The sequence below is a fragment of the Leucoraja erinacea genome, chromosome 1, assembly GCF_028641065.1.
Source record: "Leucoraja erinacea ecotype New England chromosome 1, Leri_hhj_1, whole genome shotgun sequence".
Classification (NCBI taxonomy): Eukaryota; Metazoa; Chordata; class Chondrichthyes; order Rajiformes; family Rajidae; genus Leucoraja; species Leucoraja erinaceus.
In genome coordinates, this window is record NC_073377.1 from 138,271,874 (window position 1) to 138,291,255 (window position 19,382).

Here is a 19,382-nt window from a genome sequence, read left to right on the forward strand (position 1 = left end):
TATCAAAGTGTACGGTCACGCACTTTAGTAGTAAGAATAAAGGCATAGACTAAATAAGGAGAGGATTCAGAAATCGGAGGTGCAAGGGTCCTTGGGAGTGTTGGTGTAGGATTCCCAAAATGTTAAATCGATAGTAAGAAAGGCAAATGCTATGTTAGCATTTATTTCAAGAGGACTAGAATATAAAAGCAGGAATGAGATACTGAGGCTTCAGTAGGCACATCAGACCACATTTAGCTCCCATGAAAGTCCCTTACTGTAGCTAACTGCTTGCAAATGCCTACTGGTAAATCACTCAAATGCTCTGCCCCCCAAAGTGGTGGAGACCAGATTATTAGATTATACTGAGGGTAAATATGGATAAATATTTGAAAGATTGAGGTAGTGAGTGTTCTGGGGAACTGTCACACGAAAGATGGAGGCAAGCACGATCAGCTATGATTGCATTGAAAAGCAGGGCAGGCTTGAAGGGTTGGTTGCCTATTCCTGCTACATTGTGTGTTCCTGAATGGTGTTGTAAATCTCAAAACTTGACAATATCCTATTGGTTCCTAGTATGTAAGCATCTTCTCTTTGTCTATTGGCACATGCAATCACACCAGGGCCCAAAGAGGAGTTTGCTTTTACATTGAGTGGCAACTTTAAAGGGTGGCACAGTGGAGCAATGGTAGAGTTGCTGCCTTACAATGCCAGAGTCCCAGGTTTGATCATGACTATGGTTGCTATCCATACGGAGCTTGTACGCTCTCTTCGTGACCACATGGATTTTCCCCGGGTGCTCCGGTTTCCTCCCACAGTCTAAAGTCACACAGGTTTGTAGGTTAATTAGCTTTGGTGAAATTGTAAAATTTTCCTTAGTGTGAAGGACAGTGCTAATGTCTGGGGTGATCGGTGCGGACTCAGTGGGCTGATGGATCTGCTTACGCACTACATTTTTAAAGTCTAAAGTAACGTAAAACGTGTGTACCATTTTGTCAATGATTAAGTCCTTTTCAGCCAGCTGCCCTTCTAATATACCATGTTGCTTCTTCAATTGTTCCAGCTCTTCCTGTAATCTTCCAATTTCTTCCATGTCAGCCTTGGGTTGGATGCCATTGATCTCTGCCGCTTCATTGTGCATGTGATGATGGCTGTCAACGGGTTTACCTAGGGAACAGAGAGAGGCTTTGATTTTCTGAACACAAAATCTGGATTTTATTTCTGCATGCCAGTGGCCTTGGACTGGAGCCTGTGATCACTGGTCGGTGCTATGGCCATCGTATGTCTAAAGTCTACATCAATGATTTGGATGACATGGCATAGTTAACGTTATTTTTGCAAATGACGTTAAAATCGGTGATATCATAGCAACTGGCCCTTCGGCACAACTTGCTCATGCCGACCAGGATTCACCGCTAGTCCCACCTGCCTGCGTTGGCCTATATCCCTCTAACGCAGGGATGGGGAACCTTTTCATGTTGGAATGCCGCATTGTTAGCTGTAATCTAATAAGGCCTCATCCAAGAAACTTCAATTAGATATACTTCAAAATCTACATTATTTTTGTAAAAATCTAACTACTATGTACTAACTTCAAGAAAATGAAAAAAAATTGTTAATTCTAAAGCTAACTAACTTTAATAACTTTGTTGTGACTGCTTTTTGTGGGAAAGCATTTGAATATTTGGTTGCAACATAGAGGTACGCAGTTTCAGCTGATCTTCTAGATGGGTATTCGTCATTTGTGACCTTAAGGGTGTCTTGATTTAGGTTAGGTAGGAGAATGTAGATTCGCAGCAATAAGTGGTTGAAAAGCAAGAAAGCATTTTTCGTACATGTTGCCAAAGACGAGGGTATCCTATTGCATTTTTCCATATTTCAATCAGATCTTTCTTGGCGTCAAATAAGGACTTTAAAATGTCAATCTATTCTATCTGTCGTTTTTTAGGAGCCTTGGAGACATCAACTAGGTGAGGTTGAAATGCTAATTTGAGTGTGATGTCATGATTCTCAAAGTCAGTGAACCTTTCATTGTATTCTTTAATAATTCTATAACAGCTGCGTATTCTTCAAATGATTTGCATGATCCTGCTCATCAATGACCCTCGCTAACTGGGGAAAATGTTTTCAAAATTTCATTTTGAAGTAGATGAGTTTTGAAAAAAGATAGCTTTTTTCAAAATGCTTGGATTTGTTGCCATATATATATATATATATATATACTTAGTTTTACCTTGCAAAGGAACATTAAAGTTATTTTGCTTTGACATGATATCACACAGAAATGCATTATTTCTATAGAAATCTTCTAGCAATAATTCACATTGCTGATTCTGTTCTTCATGAAATTTAACTATCTGTTCTCGCAAAGATAAAAATTTGCTAACACCTGTCCCTGCGATAGGCAACGCACTTTACAAACGTGCACCGCTATCAAAAGTTGATAATACTGAAGAATGGACGGCCAGCAGACTCTCTCTGACATTTTCCCTCTTGTCAACCAGCCTCAGGCAGTGGTGGCGCCAGTCAGGCAGGGACGTTAACGTACATTCTAGAGTCGCATTATGAACATAACAGGTGTTAAATAGCCCCCACGACTTACTAATGTTTTAATTGTGGCCGTCCGTCGGGGAGGATTATTATGCTGAATCTTCTTTTACTCTTTGGTATTTTAAATATGTTCATTTTAAGATTAAAATAAAAATAATAAGACAAAAAAAAACATTAATAAAAATAAAAGTTAGACAAAAATGCTGGAGAAACTCAGCGGGTGAGGCAGCATCTATGGAGAGAAGGAAATAGGCAACATTTCTGGTCTAGACCCTTCTTCAGACAAATAAGAAGACGAGACAAGACGAGTCTGAAGAAGAGTCTCGACCCGAAACGTTGCCTATTTCCTTCGCTCCATAGATACTGCCTCACCTGCTGAGTTTCTCCCGCATTTTTGTCGACCTTCGATTTTACCGCATCTGCAGTTCCTTCTTAAACAATAAAAATTAAAAGGATTTGTTCTACAAAATTTGGACTCATTCAAAATGCAGCACTTAGTGACCTAGAAGGCTGCAGGTTTCCCACCCCTGCTCTAACCATTTCCTATCCACGTAGCTGTCGAAATGTCATTTAATTTTTGTTATAGTACTGTGAATTAGGTTGATGATGATGAAGTGAAGACGTTGCCAGCATAGACAGTATTGAAGGATGTCGAGAATTTTGGCAGGACCTCATCAGTTGGGTAAGTAGATCAAGGAATTGTGAGTATAGAAGTTGGGATGCTATGCTGCAGTTGTACAAAATGTCGTTGAGGCCACACATGTAGTATTGTGTTCAGTTTTGGTCACCGTTCTATCGGAAAGATACCAGTAAGCTAGAAAGGGTGCAGAACATAGTTACAAAGATGTTGCCAGGATTCATGGGACTGTGTTATCAAAACTTTTTCACAGATGAATAAGTTTATTGGCCAAGTATGTACACATACAAGGAATTTGTCTTGGTGCTCCGCTCGCAAGTAACAACACGACATGCAGTAACAATTAAGAATGACACATAAAACTTAAAAAATTAATAATAAAACATCATAGTTTAAACATGTGAATGAAATAAAATACCAGAGCAAAAGGAGGCTACAGATTTTTGGTTGTTGAGTAGAGGTACTATGCGTAGAAAAAAACTGTTTTTATGTCTGGCTGTGGCAGCTTTGACAGTCCAGTGTCTTCCAGAGAGGAGTGATTCAAAGAGTTTGTGGCCAGGGTGAGAGGGGTCAGAGATGATCTTACCCGCTCACTTCCTGGCCCTTGCAGTGTACAGTTCGTCGACGTGGGGAAGGTTGCAGCCAATAACCTTCTCAGTTGATCAGACGATTCGCTGCAGCTTCCGAATGTCTTGCTTGGTGGTGGCTGAGCCAAACCAGACCATGATGGAGAAGGTGAGGACAGACTCTATGATAGCCGTATAGAATTGGACCATCATTGCCTGTGGAGATTATGTTTCCTCAGTTGCTGTAGGAAGTACATCCTCTTTTGGGCCTTTTTGAATGTGGAGTCAATGGTGGCCTCCCATTTAAGGTCCTTGGAGATGGTGGTTCCAAGGAACTTAAAAGACTCCACAGATGTGACTGTGGTGTTGTTGATGGTAAGTGGGGGGAGGGGAGGGACAGTTCTCCCAAAGTCTACAATCAATTCCACTGTTTTAAGAGTATTGAGCTCCAGGTTGTTGCGATGGCACCAGGATGCCAGCTGTAACACTTCCTGTCTGTAGGGAGATTCCTCCCCATCCTGGATCAGTCCAATCAGGGTTGTGTCGTCCGCAAACTTGAGTCGCTTGACAAAAGAGTCAGTGGAGGTGCAGTCGTTGGTGTAGAAAGAGTAGAGGAGAGGAGAGAGTACGCAGCCTTGCGGTGCTCCTTTGCTGATGGTCTGCGGGTTCGAGATGTGTTTTCCCAGCCATACATGCTGCTCCCTGTCTGTCACGAAGCTGGTGATCCACCAACAGTGGGGTTCAGGCACTGTCAACTGGGAGAGTTTGGAGTGTAGTAGCTCAGGCACAATGGTGTTGAATGTGGAGCTAAAACGTAATGGGCTGAATGGCCTTGTACGTTGTAACAAGGAAATGCACATCCCTATGATGTAAGAAAATATAAGAAATAAGTGATACCTTGTATTTTGAGAAGATTGTATTGGTCCTTTAGTTGCTGAATCTGTGCTGCCTGTTGCGTTATCGTAGTTTGGCTCTGTTCATTCTGAGTGGTCAAGGCAGTTACTTGTTTCTTTAACTCATTCAGCTGCATGTCCTGTATTTTTGAAGAAAGACACGCTTTATTAACTAATTCACCAGCCTTTGGGCCATTACCAAACCAGTTCTAGCTTCTGTTCTTTAGATTTTACTTTAGAGATGCAGCCCTTTTTGAGAACAGGCCCATCGAGTCCTTGCCGACCAGCAATCACCCCGTACACTTGCACTATCCAACAAGCTAGGGACAATGAACACAAGCTAATTAACCTACAAACCTGCACGTTTTTTGAGTGTGGGAGGAAACTGGGGCACCTGGAGAAAACTCATGGGCTCACAGGGAGAACATACAAACTCCATACAGATAGCACCCATAGTCAGGATGGAATCAGAGTCTCTGGCGCTGAGAGACAACAGTGCTACTGCTGCGCCACTGTTCCACCCTGTTCATTCCAGGTAACAGTAATTTTCCTCCAAGTATTTCCACACTTCATATGTGACAGTTAATTTTCAAGGCTACATTTCCAGGAGATGTATTCCAAATCGCACACTGCTTAACTATAAATTATTCATCGTCTTCAAGAATCAGCTCTCCCACCAATATGCCTCTCTAGGATCACACACAGTTTGATATTATCAAGTTTAAAAAAAAAAGTCGTTGATATTTGCGATGAGCTGCCGGATGTGGTGGAAGAGCAGATATAATCACGATGTTTAACAAGCACTTAGACTGGCATACGAGTAGGTTAGGCAGATGGATATGGACTTAATACAGACAAATGTGATAAGTGTTGATGGACAAAAAGGTCAGTATTGACATGGTGGGCAGAAGAGTAATTTCTGTGCTTCATGAGGGTGAGAAATAGTCATCCAGCACAGAAAGAGGCCCTTCGGCCCAACTTATCCATACAGACCAACACACCCCATCTAAGCTAATCTCATTTGTCCACATTTGTCCCATTACTCTTAACTTTTCCTTCCCATGTACCTATCCAAATGTCTTTTAAATGTTGTTATTGTACCCAACCACCTTCTCTGGCAGCTCGTTCCATTAACCACCACACTCCAAGTCAAAAAGTTGCCCCAAAGTTTGCATTAAACCTTTCCCCTCTCCCCTTAAACCTATGCCCTCTAGCTCTAGATTCCCCCTTTGCAGGAAGAGGCAATGGATGTTACCTGTTCACGAATAAGCTCCTTGTATTGACTGACAATACTGTCATGTTGTTCCAGAGACTTTTTCACTTCCTCTTCCTTCTTCTCATCCTCACTGGATTTCTGAACAGCTTTTATTATCAGGACTTAGTTGGAAAAAGGAAATGGAACAAAATTACTCAGCTGCACAAAGAGAAACTAAATGTGTGAATTGTTGTTCAGACTTGAGTAGCTGTAAAGTTGAATGAACTACATTTAAGTTTGATCACGACTGCCCAAGTCAAATATAGAAACAAGGAATTGCAGATGCTGGTTTATACCAAAGATAGACACAAAGTGCTAGATTGACTCAGCGGGTCAGGCAGCATCTCTAGAGAAAATGGATGGGTGATGTTTTGGGTCAGGACCCTTCTTTAGACTGGGAGGAGGTAGAAGTGGGCCGTGTGGAGCTGGGGAACAATGAGGTTGTAGAGGACAGATCGCCAGATGTGATGAATCAAAGTAGTTCTGGAGATAATGGCCTGGTACTCATCTGTGGGGTCATAGTCAAGGGGTAGGTAAAAGAAGGCCTCCAATGAAGAAGGGCCCCGACCCAAAACATCACCTATCCTTTTTCTCCAGAGATGCTGCCTGACCCACTGAGTTACTCCAGCACTTTGTGTCTATCTTTGCCCAAATCAAATGTCAATGATAGAAGATAGATGTTGGAAATTCTGTTTGATGTCATTGGGATTGATCAGTAAGGCACAGCGAATAGAGCACATCTAACAGCTAGTATTAAAAATAATGAAAATAAATAAATCTTTAGCTTAGATGTTGTAGTCAAGTTGATTCGTCACATACACATACGAGATGTGCAGTGAAATGAAAAGTGGCAATGCTCGCGGACTTTGTGCAAAAAACAAACAAACTACAAACAGAATGGAACAGAATCACATATTCTTTTACATATTAAATATTGTGGGTGGAAGGAAAAAGGGAAAAAAAACAGCAATTTAAAAAATGTTCCTGTGCTGCACCGTTGTATCTACTCAGCTCATTAGGGTTGTGAAGCTTACCTTCCAGTTCTTTAACTAGTTTTGTGAATTCGTGGTCAAGCAGCATTTGCTCCGGAATGGAGTAGCTGGGCTGTGGTTTCTGGCCAGCTCGAGAGTACAGCTCGTGTTTACTGATGTAAGCCAACTTCTCAATGAAAATCTCTTTTCCAATCCTCTTCTCTATTAGTTGTTTTAGTTTCTCCCTGTACACAGTAAAAGTGAACTTTATCATTTAATATACTGCACTTATATCCACAGACTAATTAACCCATGAAATGATATTGATACTGTTGTCAATTAGTTCATATTACCTCAAAGGAAATGCAATCTTTACCAAAATGACCATAGGGACATTCTTGACAGCACTCTCAAGTGTGCTGTTTGAGCACCCTTGTAACTGCCTCATCTACCTCCTCTGGCAGCTCGTTCCATATACCCACCACCCTCCAATGGGTGGGTGAGTCCTCATTATATTTATCAGTTTTGGTCCTCATTATATTTATGAGCGCTCTCTCTTTTGCTCCAGGATGTTTCATTTCAATGTAATCTATCACAGATGTGAAGTATGTTTGTATGAAATACATATACATATACACAGTGTGACCATATTCATTGGTATATGGTCACACTGATCTGTTCTGTATTTATTTATGCCTACTATATTCTGTTGTGCTGAAGCAAAGCAAGAATTTCATTGTCCTATCTGGGACACATGACTATAAACTCTCTTGAATCTTGAGGGTAAGTACGATGGAGAGGGTTACATCCACAACTGCGATTTCTTATGGTCTTGGACAGAACAGTTGTCAAAGCAAACTGTGATGCATCCCAATATGAATGCTTCCTAAGGTTGTGACTTTTTCCCGTATCCTTCATAGAATGTAATTACTCAGCCTCAGAAAATCCCCAGGCTTCCATTGCTTCTCTTCTGCCTGCATGAGTAGAACCAGACATGACATCGAGGCTGGCCAGACATATGACCCTGTTTGATCGAGGAGCCAACTAGCCAGTTATCAAGTGTGCCTATATTCTTTAGTGACAATCATTCAGATTTTGGTGAACTATTAACTGAATTGTCAGTATAATTAACGATTTTTGAGAAATGTCAGCGTGGATGTAGGATTGATAAATGAATCTAATTGAGATTGAATATTCTGTTACATTTTATATGGACAAGCATTTTCCTCATTGGTTAGAGAAAGCCCAAGGACCACAGTGGTCAGAGAAAGTCCAAAGGGAAACAAAATGTAACAGACATGTTAGGTGGGTGACCTAGAAGATGGCAATGATGAGAATCAATGAGACAATGTGATGAAAGTTGAGAGAAGAGCCCAAGATGATAACATTAGACACTTGAATACTGTACATAGTAAGAAATTAGACAATTTAAGGCAGAAATCAAAATAAATGAAAATTCAGCCTTTGGCCAAGAGAACAAAGATATGGTGCATCCCAGAATATGCACCATTACTTATGAGGAAGCAGGTTATGAATATCCAAATCTCATGCTGGTAGTTTTAAAGGCGATCAAACTAAGTGAAAAACAGTGAAATAATTGCAGGAAGGAAAGATGCAACCAAGCCAGGATTACAAGATGCTGTTCTTCAAATCTTGATTTGGATGAGGGGATTGAAGGCTTTGTGGTCAAGTTTGCAAATTATACGAAAATAGGTGGAGGGGCAGGTAGTGTAGAGAATGCAGGGGCTCTGCAGAAGGATTTGGATAGGGTGGGAGAGTGGGCAGAGAAGTGGCAGATGGAATAGTGTTGCAAAGTGTGGGGTCAGGCTTTTTGGTAGTAGGAATAAAGGCCAGTTTCTAAATGGGGAGAGATTCCAGAAATCCAGAGGTGCAAAAGGTCTTGAGAGTGCTGATGCAGGATTCCCCAAAAGTTAATCTGCAAGCCAGTAATGCATTTATTTTGAGAGGACTTGTATACAAAAACAGGGATGTAATACTGAGGCTCTATAAGACACTGGTCAGGCTGTATTTGGAATATTGTGAGCAATTTTGGGCACCATATCTGACGATATGCTGGCTCTGGGGCCATGGGGACAGTCCAGAGGATGTTTACAAGAATGATTCCAGGAATGAGCAGGTTATCATATGATGAGCGTTTGACAGCACTGGGCTTGTACTCGATGGAGTTTAGAAGAATGATGGGGGACCTCATTGAAACGTACAGAATAGTGAAAGGCTTGTATCGAGTGGATGTGGAGAGGATGTTTTCACGTGGGAAAATCTAGGTCATCACCTTAGAATTAAAGTTCATTTAGGAAGGAGATCAAGAGGAATTTCTTTAGTCAGAGGGTGATGAATCTGTGGAATTCTTTGCCACAAAGGCGGTGGTGGCTGTCAGTGGATATATTTAAGGCAGAGATAGATATATTCTTGATTAGCATGGGTTTCAGGGATTATTGGGACGCAGGAGAATGGGGTTAGGAGGGAGAGATAGATCAGCCATGATTGAATGGCGGAATAGACTTGATGGGTTGAATGGCTTAATTCTGCTCCTATCACATGATATGATCTTAGGAATACAACCTACACTTGATTTAGAATAGGCCAACAATCAAAATTGCTACACTGGAGAAATGTGACAATTTTAAATTTAATTTAATGAAATGATCACCACTCCAGACTCAAGGTGCAACTCTGCCCTGTTCAAAGTATGGATTAAATTTAAGAATGATGCTCTGTTCACCATCAAGTATAGACTTACTAAAACCTGCACAACATTTCTAAACCCAGCGACATTTAAACTTTCAGACCACTTTCCCAGTGGAAGGATAAAAAGTGGTCTGAAACTTTAAATCGCATTCTGAAATGTCTGGCAGGATTTAATGAGTCTATATTTTACACACCTTTAACACAAGAATCTGAGATAACAGGAAGTAATCAAGACCCAATTGCTTTTGCTACTGGTATTGATTGGATTTAGAAATAATTAGGTGATCATTAGCTTGTAACATGTTGTTGCAAAGACCATTTTATCCCAGAGTCTGAATCCAATGAAAACTCAAGAGACTTTCAGAAGGTTCTTCTGAATTTACCAATTTATTATAATCAATAAGATGGCAATTAAAGCTGCACATTCTGGGAACAGCAGCTTTCTGGATCAATGTTAATATCATTAGTTGAAAAGCTGAATACAGGAATCAATGTCACTGAGGCTTTGTTTTCTCTCCAAAACCTAGATCCATGGGATTAACAATCCTTGGGAACTCAAGGCACGAGCCTGGAAATAGCCGAGATGTAGGTAGAGAATATCTTCATTTAATGCTCCAAACTGAAGTGCAGCCACCCATGTACATCTCCTAGCCAGGAACCAAGCATCAACACCCAGATACAAGAACAAATGGAAGAATTAATCTTGTTTACTGGGGATCTTCCAGACTGTAGGAGCTGCCAATGAATGGGTCATTGATAGTGCACCCACTTTGAAGGCACAGGTACAGAGGTATTGAATGAGATACAAAAGTTTGAAAATGCATGACTCCAGATTCAGGGACAGTTTCTTTCCAGCTGTTATCAGGCAACTAAACCATCCTATATCACTAACTAGAGAGCGGTCCTGACCTACCATGTACCTCTCTGGAAACGCTTGGTCTATCTTTAATCAGAATTTACTGGACTTTATCTTGCACTAAATGTTATTCCCTTTATCCTATATCTGTACACTGGGGCCTGCTTGAGTGTAACCATGTATAGTCTTTACGTTAATTGGGTAGCATGCAACAGAAAAAGCTTTTCACTGTATTTTGGTACATTTGACAATTAACTTAACTAAACTAAGTGGAGAGAAAATATTTGGGAGCATTAACCTTCAGAAATGATTTGGGGCTCTTATTGATAGCAGGGACATTTAGTGAGATTGGCATTTGCAAGGGAGCAGACATTTCAGCTTTAGTACTGCTGATGCACTCATAACGAGCTGTGCCTCCAGACAGGTTGTTTCAGTACAGTAACAACACTGGCACCATCCACCTCACAACATAGAAATTGCTCCACCATGTCCTGTTTGAAAAATTGAGAACTAATCCCATTAGCAAAGTGATAGGAAGTGTTGTCCTGCTTAATACAAGAGGGAAAGGGGGAAGATCCAGCCAATGTTATTGTCTCAAAGAGATCAAATTATCACATTTGTTTGGTAATTTATCAAAAATAATCAGAAATACATTATGGAAAATCATCCCAAATTCAAAAGTGGATTATTCATTCATTTTTCAGGTTGTAATCTTAACTCGAGCCACACAGTGGTGCAACGGTTGAGTTGCTGCCTTACAGCACCAGAGACCCAGGTTCGATCCTGTACGGAGTTTTCTCTGGGTGCTCTTGTTTCCTCCAATCCTCCAAAGTAGTACAGGTTAGTAGGTTAATTAGCTGTGTTAAGTTGTAAAAAAATGTCCCTAGTGTACAGGATAGTGCTAGGGTACGGGGCGATCGCTGGTTGGTGCGGACTTTGTATGCCTGTTCCGCGCTGTATCTCTAAAGTCTAAAGTAAAAAGAAAGTGTTCTGAAAAGGGCTTTTGCAAACAATTGCTACGATGGAACATACTAAACACCTACACATCTTGTACCAAACGTTATTCCTTTATTATGTATCTACACACTGTAAATGGATTGAATGCAATCAAGTCAAGTCTTTCTGCTGACTGGTTAGCATGCAACAAAAGCTTTTCACTGTACCTCGGTACAAATGACAATAAACTAAATTGAACCAACTAGTAACTTACTTAGTGTAGTTCTCCAGTGAGTTTTCATTGTCATAAATACAGATACCCAATAAAAGGGCGCAGAGGCCTTGCACAAGCTGCTCCTCCTCTCCAAGGTTCTCAGATATCTGTGCAGTTAGCTGAAGAATATTGTCAAGGGCAACTTTAAAAGCATCTTGGAAATAAAACGGTTCAGAGAATACAGGTTCTGGAACTTTCATTGGGTTGAATAAATAGTATGCTTTGATTTTACGTTCGATGTCATCATTGCTGCCAAGTGAATACATAGTATATTGGAAATCACCTATATTCTTTGAGATCATTTTACCCAATCTCTTATGTCGCTTGGCAAAAAGCTATTAACTTTCCATCAAAACAACAGAAGCCCCCTGCCTTAAACCACCTCACTCGCAACTTTGTCCCACCCCTCCAACCAGCTTTCCCCCCCCCCCCAAACCAAACTCAATCAGTCTGAGGAAGAGTCCCGACCAGAAACGTCACCTATCCATGTTCGAGAGATGCTTCCTGACCCGCTGAATTACTCCAGCACTTTTTGTTTTTTTTTTAAATTAAGAGATACAGAGCGGAAAAAGGTTCTCCGGCACAACTTGCCCATGCCGACCAACATGCCCCATGTACACCTGCCTGCATGTAATCCCACCTACCTGGCCCACGTCCTGCTAAACCTACCCTACCATGTACCTGTCTGAATGTTTCTTAAACATTGCGATAGTACATGCCGTAACTACCTCCTCCGGCAGCTTTGTGTAAGAAAGTTACCTCTCAGTTTCGCAGTAAATCTTTCCCCACCCTCACCTTAAATCTACGTCCTCCAGTTCTTTTTTGTAAAGCAGCATCTGCAGTTCCTCATGTCCATCACTCTTGTATTGCGGGAGTAGTTATCACATTGTTCTCCTTGGTTAGAGAACCAGCTGCAGATTTTGAAACAAAGGATACAAATGGGACGTTGGTCTGGTTGTGCAAGAAATGAGTGACGGCGATAGGACAGTCTGTCATCCAGGTGGACAGCAACATCAGCAATCCAACCCGTGTCTGTACGTTGCTTCCCTGAATTCAAGAAGAAAGACACTGATAAGCTTACATTTTGATGCCAAACTTCAACTGGATGTTTAAGCTATTAATTAGGGTTGCAATACAGTTTGCAGTATATAATGGCGAACACTGATAACAGTTGAAGAAACAAAAATGCCACTCGTCTACAAAGTACAAATTCAAAGTTGAGCACACAGCACAAAGAGAGATCCAACAAAAGCTTGGATTGTACAGCTGTAGATTTAGTCTGGAGGTAATCTTACTTGCTAGCATCCTGCATAAACTACAGCAAACTACAGTCCAACACAGTGCTCTCCATAATGTTTGGGACAAAGACCCATCATTTATTTATTTGCCTCTATACTTCACAATTTAAGTTTCGCAATATAAAAAAATCACATGTGGTTAAAGTGCACATTGTCAGAATTTAATAAAGGCCATTTTTATAACTTTTGGTTTCACCATGTAGAAATTACATAGTCTAGGTATGTTACAAAACCTACCTGAATCGTGGCTGAGTGTCTGCCCCACCCCGTGTGCGCGATTTTGGCGCTGTTTAGAGGGGGCGGGTTTAAAGCGCGATTTTTACTAGGCTGTTGCAATCGAAAATGTTCAGCCTAGTAAATCATTAACGGAAAATCGCTGAAAGACCCCGTCGCAAAAGGTATTATTAGTTTTTATGGCCTTGTATAATAGTTATAGTAGTTTAAAAATCACTCTCTAAACCCGCGACCTCTCGCAGCCCCAGGGTTTTATAAAGCAAACAATTAAAGGTTATGTACCTTATTTTTACATTAAAAGGGGCTTCTTAAGAACCCTGTAATTAAAGTTTACTATAGCGAGTAGCTCATTTTGGGCTTTTTATATCCCGCAGTGTTTTTCTGGGCGTTTGAGGGCACAAATCCACTGCAATGTGAACGTTCTAAACCAGCGCGTTTACAGGATCCCACTAGAAAGCTGATTTAAATGGACTTTAATTTACAGCAATTGGACACTAAATTCCTTCCATTTGGCCTATAAATTGATGTAAATGAGATTTAAAAATCATGTTTTATTGTGAATTATTTGTGAATATTATTTGGACACTTCGGCTATTTAAAAATGTTAATCATTTATTAAGAAATGAATAGAAGGTTAGATCTAGTAATTGAAGTTTGAAATTAGCTACAATTGGGTAACTAACTAATTATATGCTTTAATTTCAGTTCATCCAAGTAAGATTATTTTATATTTGTTTCAGAATGGTTCAATCTATGATAACTGAAAATTTCATTCAGTTCTCTTAATTTTTAAGAAGGTTATGGGCTTTTGACTGTCCATGATCACAGCTTTTTTGTTATGTCCATAGAAAATCAATAGGGAACAAGATGCTAATTTCCGAGTATGAAAATGGCCATAACTTTTTTATTACTTGAGATATGAAAGTGAATTAGGTGTCAAATTAAACTTACTGTTATGCTTTATCTGATGGGATAAATTGCAGACTTGATTTTTTAAATCTCAAAATTTTGTATCATTGCTACATAGTCCCCCCATTTCAGGGCACAAATAGGTCTGGGACACATGACTTCACAGATGTTTGTAATTGCTCAGGTGTGTTTAATTGCCTCCTTAATGCAGGTATAAGAGAGCTCTCAGCATCTAATCTTCCCTCCAGTCTTTCCATCACCTTTGGAAACTTTTATTGCTGTTTATCAACATGAGGACCAAAGTTGTGCCAATGAAAGTCAAAGAAGCCATTATGAGACTGAGAAACAAGAATAAAACTTAGGGACATCAGCCAAACCCTCGGCTTATCAAAATCAACTGTTTGGAACATCATTAAGAAGAAAGAGTGCACTGGTGAGCTTACTAATCGCAAAGTGACTGGCAGGCCAAGGGAGATCTCCACAGCCAATGACAGAAGAATTCTCTCTATAATAAAGAAATATCCTCAAACTCCTGTCCGACAGATCAGAAACACTGTTCGGGAGTCAGGTGTGGAATTGTCGATGACCACTGTCCGCAGAAGATTTCATGAACAGAAATACAGAATCTAGAATCTACACTGCAAAATGCAAACCACTGGTTGGCAGCAAAAATAGGATGGTCAGGTTACAGTTTGCCAAGAAGTGCTTAAAAGAGCAACCACTGTTCTGGAAAAAGGTCTTGTGGACAGATGAGACGAAGATTAACTTATATCAGAATGATGGCAAGAGCAAAGTATGGAGGAGAGAAGGAACTGCCCAAAATCCAAAGCATACCACCTCACCTGTGAAACATGGTGGTGGGGGTGTTATGGCCTGGACATGTATGGCTGCTGAAGGTACTGGCTCGCTTATCTTCATTGATGATACAACTGCTGATGGTAATAGCATAATGATTTCTGAAGTGTATAGACACATCCTATCTGCTCAAGTTCAAACAAATGCCTCAAAATTCATTGGCCGGCAGCTCATTCTACAGCAAGACAATGATCCCAAACATACTGCTAAAGCAACAAAGGAGTTTTTCAAAGCTAAAAAATGGTAAATTCTTGAGTGGCCAAGTCAATCACCCGATCTGAACCCAATTGAGCATGCCTTTTATATGCTGAAGAGAAAACTGAAGGAGACTAGCCCCCAAACCAAGCATAAGCTAAAAATGGCTGCAATACAGGCCTAGAGCATCACCAGATAAGACGCCCAGCAACTGGTGATGTCCATGAATCGCAGACTCCAAGCAGTAATTGCATGCAAAGGATATGCAACAAAATACTAAACATGACTACTTTCATTTACATGACATTGCTGTGTCCCAAACATTATGATGCCCTGAAATGGAGGGAGTATGTATAAACACAGCTGTCATTGCTACATGGTGAAACCAAGATGTATAAAAATGGCCTTTATTAAAATCTGACAATGTGCACTTTAACCATATGAGATTTTTTTTTTCTACTACAAATCTTAAATTTACCGAGACAAATAAATAAACGATGGGTCTTTGTCCCAAACATTATGGAAGGCACTGTATCTACCTCAACAGGTCAGAAGCCTCCACTGTCCCTTTGTTGTCCAGTGGGGACCGATATATTATATGTGTCGACAAGGACCTAAGAGGACGAGGACCTCTGATATCATTCTAGTTACAAAATGGATTAAGCTGCTTCCATTACACAAAGTGAGTTCCTGCTGTGATTGAAGTCATGCGTAGAACTACAAACCAATAAATAATCTCCCCTTTCCTGTTTCAGTGGGTCAGTTTACCAAATAATTTGTTCAACAAATTTCAGGGTGGCACAGTGGCGCAGCGGTAGAGTTGCTGCCTTACAGTCCCAGAGACCCAAGTTTTATCCTGACTACGGGCGCTGTCTGTACGGAGTTTGTGAGTTCTCTCTGTGACTGCGTTTCTTTTACTCTGGGTGTTCCGGTTGCACACTCCACATTCCAAAGACATACAAGTTTGTATGTTAATTGGCTTTGGTAAGATTGTAAAAATTGTCCCTAGTGTGTATGATAATGCTGGTGTACTGGATGGTTGCTGGTCGGCATAGACTCAGTGTGCCAAAGGGCCTGTTTCCACGCTGTATAAAAACTGTCCCTAGTGTGCAGGCAATGCTAGTATACGGGATGATCTGGTCGGCTTGGACTCCGTGTGCCGAAGGGCCTATTTCCGCACTGTATCTCTACAGTCTAAAGTTCTATATTATATCTTTCTGATATAACCCATGTCAAACAATAAAAATATTATAATTTCCAGTTTCATATCCAGAAAGAGGATAAAACTGATAAAACTCCTACCTGTGCCCAGGAATACTCACATCCTGACATGGGCTAGATGCATTAACTCCAGTTAACAAACTGTTCATTGCTCAGCCTTTGAAGGACTGACTTCTAACTGCTAGGCCATTAGAACCGTGGCATCTGAACAAATATTAACAACCCATTGCAATGCGGCAAAAACTGAGGGTCAGTCTACATGATTAAAGTAGCAATGTTATTGGTGCTTTAATGTTAAAATGAATCAGGTTAGAGAGGCCGTTAAGGGAAAGATTAGACTGAAATTTAAGATCAAGTTTAGGTTTCTCTGCAGTTACATCCCGATTTCCACCCATATGTGAAAGAGTCAACACATGCCGTAAACACACGACAAATGGTAACAGATAACGGATAGAAACAGTTAATAGATGAAGATGTGATATTCAATGAAAGACATTTTACATAAGTCTACACAAGGAGACATTATATGTAGGCTAGTTAACCTGTTCTCATGCCTTTGCTCCACTATCTTTCTCTTGCTGTATTTCACTATTTACAGGATTGTCAGTTTGTAGAATCTATTTTCCATCCGTATATAATCTAAAAATGGTAATGAGTTACCTTCATGAGTCATGGTAATTCTGGTAATCATGGAATTATCCAGCAATCTGATGCATCCAATGTGTGAGCAAATCAAGATGTTTAATATGGAGAGGATCCTGCATGCACTGATGTCCCCATGCACCTGTTGACCATGCCCTTCCTGGTGGGAAGGGAGCAGGCTTTGGAACATGCTATCAAAGTTTGAATGGTCAGTCGAAACAATCTTGGTGAATTATTATATTTCCTCAATATTTGATTCTATTCCTAATTCCTTCGAAATGGCCCCTGCATTCAATTTAAACTACTTGGGTTACCTTAAAGGGATTAAGGGTTACCTTGATGTTCCATCCAGCGGGGTCATATTTACTGGAGGGCTATACCCAGAACACGTGTCATTTCAATGGAAAAAAGGGAAGCTATCAAACCAAGTCAATTTTATTTCTGGAATACTGTTTTGGAATAATGAGTACTTTCCATGACTTGCCCAAAGATGCAAACTCTCTGGTCTGAAATCCTTTGTGTACTCTTAAAGATCTTGAAAAGGTCATCCCTCAAGACTTTTGAATTGAATTTTAATTAAATTGAATAGTTTATTGTCACATGACAAGTCAGTGAAATTCTTTGCTTGCAAACGCAAATAGTCGCCAAGTAATGGACGCTGGCAAAGTTAAAGTATCCCATGCCAGGTCCTCCTTTATTCTCTCCCTCTTCCCCCGCCCTCCCCCCCTGCTCCCTCACCCCTCCCCTGTTGTACGTTGTATGTTAGAACGGAGTGGCTGGGCTTGTATACTCTGGAATTTAGAAGGATGAGAGGGAATCTTATTGAAACATAAGATTATTAAGGGATTGGACACGCTAGAGGCAGGAAACATTTTCCCGATGTTGGAGACCAGAAACAGGGGTCAATGTTTAAGAATAAGGGGTAGGCCATTTAGAATGGAGATGAGGAAAAACATTTTTACGCACAGAGTTGTGAATTTGTGGAATTCTCTGCCTGAGAAGGCAGTGGAGGCCAATTCTTTGGATGCTTTCAAGAGAGAGTTGGATAGAGCTCTTAAAGATATCAGAGTCAGGGGATATGGGAAGGCAGAAACGTGTCACTGATTGTGGATGATCAGCCATGATCACAGTGAATGGTGGTGTTGGCTCGAAGGGCCGAATGGCCTACTCCTGCAACTATTGTCTACCGTCTATAGAATTCCAGAGTGGAATTTTAATAGCAAGGACGTGCAGCTCTAAATAATATTTCATTACTGGTCTTAGAATCAGACTGCACCAAGAGCTCCTGCAACACTGAACTCCAAGACAATATAATTGTCAATCTTTCCCTAATTAGGGTATGCAACACACATAAATTACGATGGCAAAAGGCAAGGATTATCTAAGTATATAATGAATTATGCAGTTCGATCATGTACAACTTACTGACCCCTTTAACCTTTTTCATAATCTCAACCTACACCCAGATGGAAAGCAATTCCGATTGAGACAACAAAAGTGGGAACTAATCCAGTTTTGACCCCTAGCTAATCATTGGTTCAGCAATATAAATAACATAGAGAACTGGGAGCGAGAAAGCCTAGAAGTTACTTGAATTAAGATACTCAAAATTACCGGCTGAGAGCATTTGAAATTAACAATATTTAATTAACAATACAAATAAGTTGCTTTGCAAAATGTAACTGAGTACTAGTGTATTTGGAGTTGTTTTTGGGCAAGTGTCCAAAGTTAAATTATGGTGCACAAGTTTAATCCTTTACATCAACGCTTTCAACTTTTTGGTAGGCATTAGTTCTGAAAGTCTTGGGCTCGGCTTTCCTGCTGCAGAGAATATTTCTCGATATTTTCTAATTTTGGATGTTTTGTTGCACTGATCTTGTAAATTGGATCATTTATCTTCTTTAACATTTCTCACATGTTTACCACAGGATGTAACAGTGAATCCAAAAGACCTTGACAATGTATTCCAAGCCATTGATGTGTATGTCAACAAGACAGCAGTATCTGAGAATTGACAAACCATAAATGCAAGGCTCGTGAATTCGAAGCACACTGTTGACCATCACCGACAATTCCTAGCTGCAGAAAGCCTGTAAACCACCATTCAAAAGGCCGCACACCAAGCAACACATCTGCACATTGACACCCAGCATTCAAGAGTTAAAAGTGCACAGTACAAGTATTTTCCCAAAGAAATGCATGCCTTGTCATAGGGAGAGGGTTAGAAGCTCATGGAATTAGCTGCTTTTGGGGGTCAGCATTGTATGTAATATTTCTAACGTTTACACTCCATTTTGTGGAAGCACTTGTACATTGGGTGCATGGGTTAAATTACTATTTGTCCACACACGACCCACAGCATGCATTCAACACAAGTACAGGACCGATGCAGTCCACTTCCA

General features: G+C 40.5%; 1 protein-coding gene across 4 annotated transcripts in view; it reads right to left on the bottom strand.

Annotated features, from left to right (window-relative positions):
• uso1 (USO1 vesicle transport factor) overlaps nt 1-19,382 on the bottom strand; it is a 121,857-nt gene that overhangs the window by 29,227 nt on the left and 73,248 nt on the right. For all 4 annotated transcript variants that reach the window (XM_055644146.1, XM_055644170.1, XM_055644154.1 and 1 more), the window contains 6 exons: nt 12,563-12,673; nt 11,627-11,745; nt 6,915-7,096; nt 5,881-6,002; nt 4,630-4,765; nt 968-1,146 (listed from right to left, as the gene is read on the bottom strand). In XM_055644146.1, coding sequence (XP_055500121.1) covers nt 968-1,146; nt 4,630-4,765; nt 5,881-6,002; nt 6,915-7,096; nt 11,627-11,745; nt 12,563-12,673 — 849 coding nt within the window. The remainder of the gene's footprint in view (nt 1-967; nt 1,147-4,629; nt 4,766-5,880; nt 6,003-6,914; nt 7,097-11,626; nt 11,746-12,562; nt 12,674-19,382) is intronic.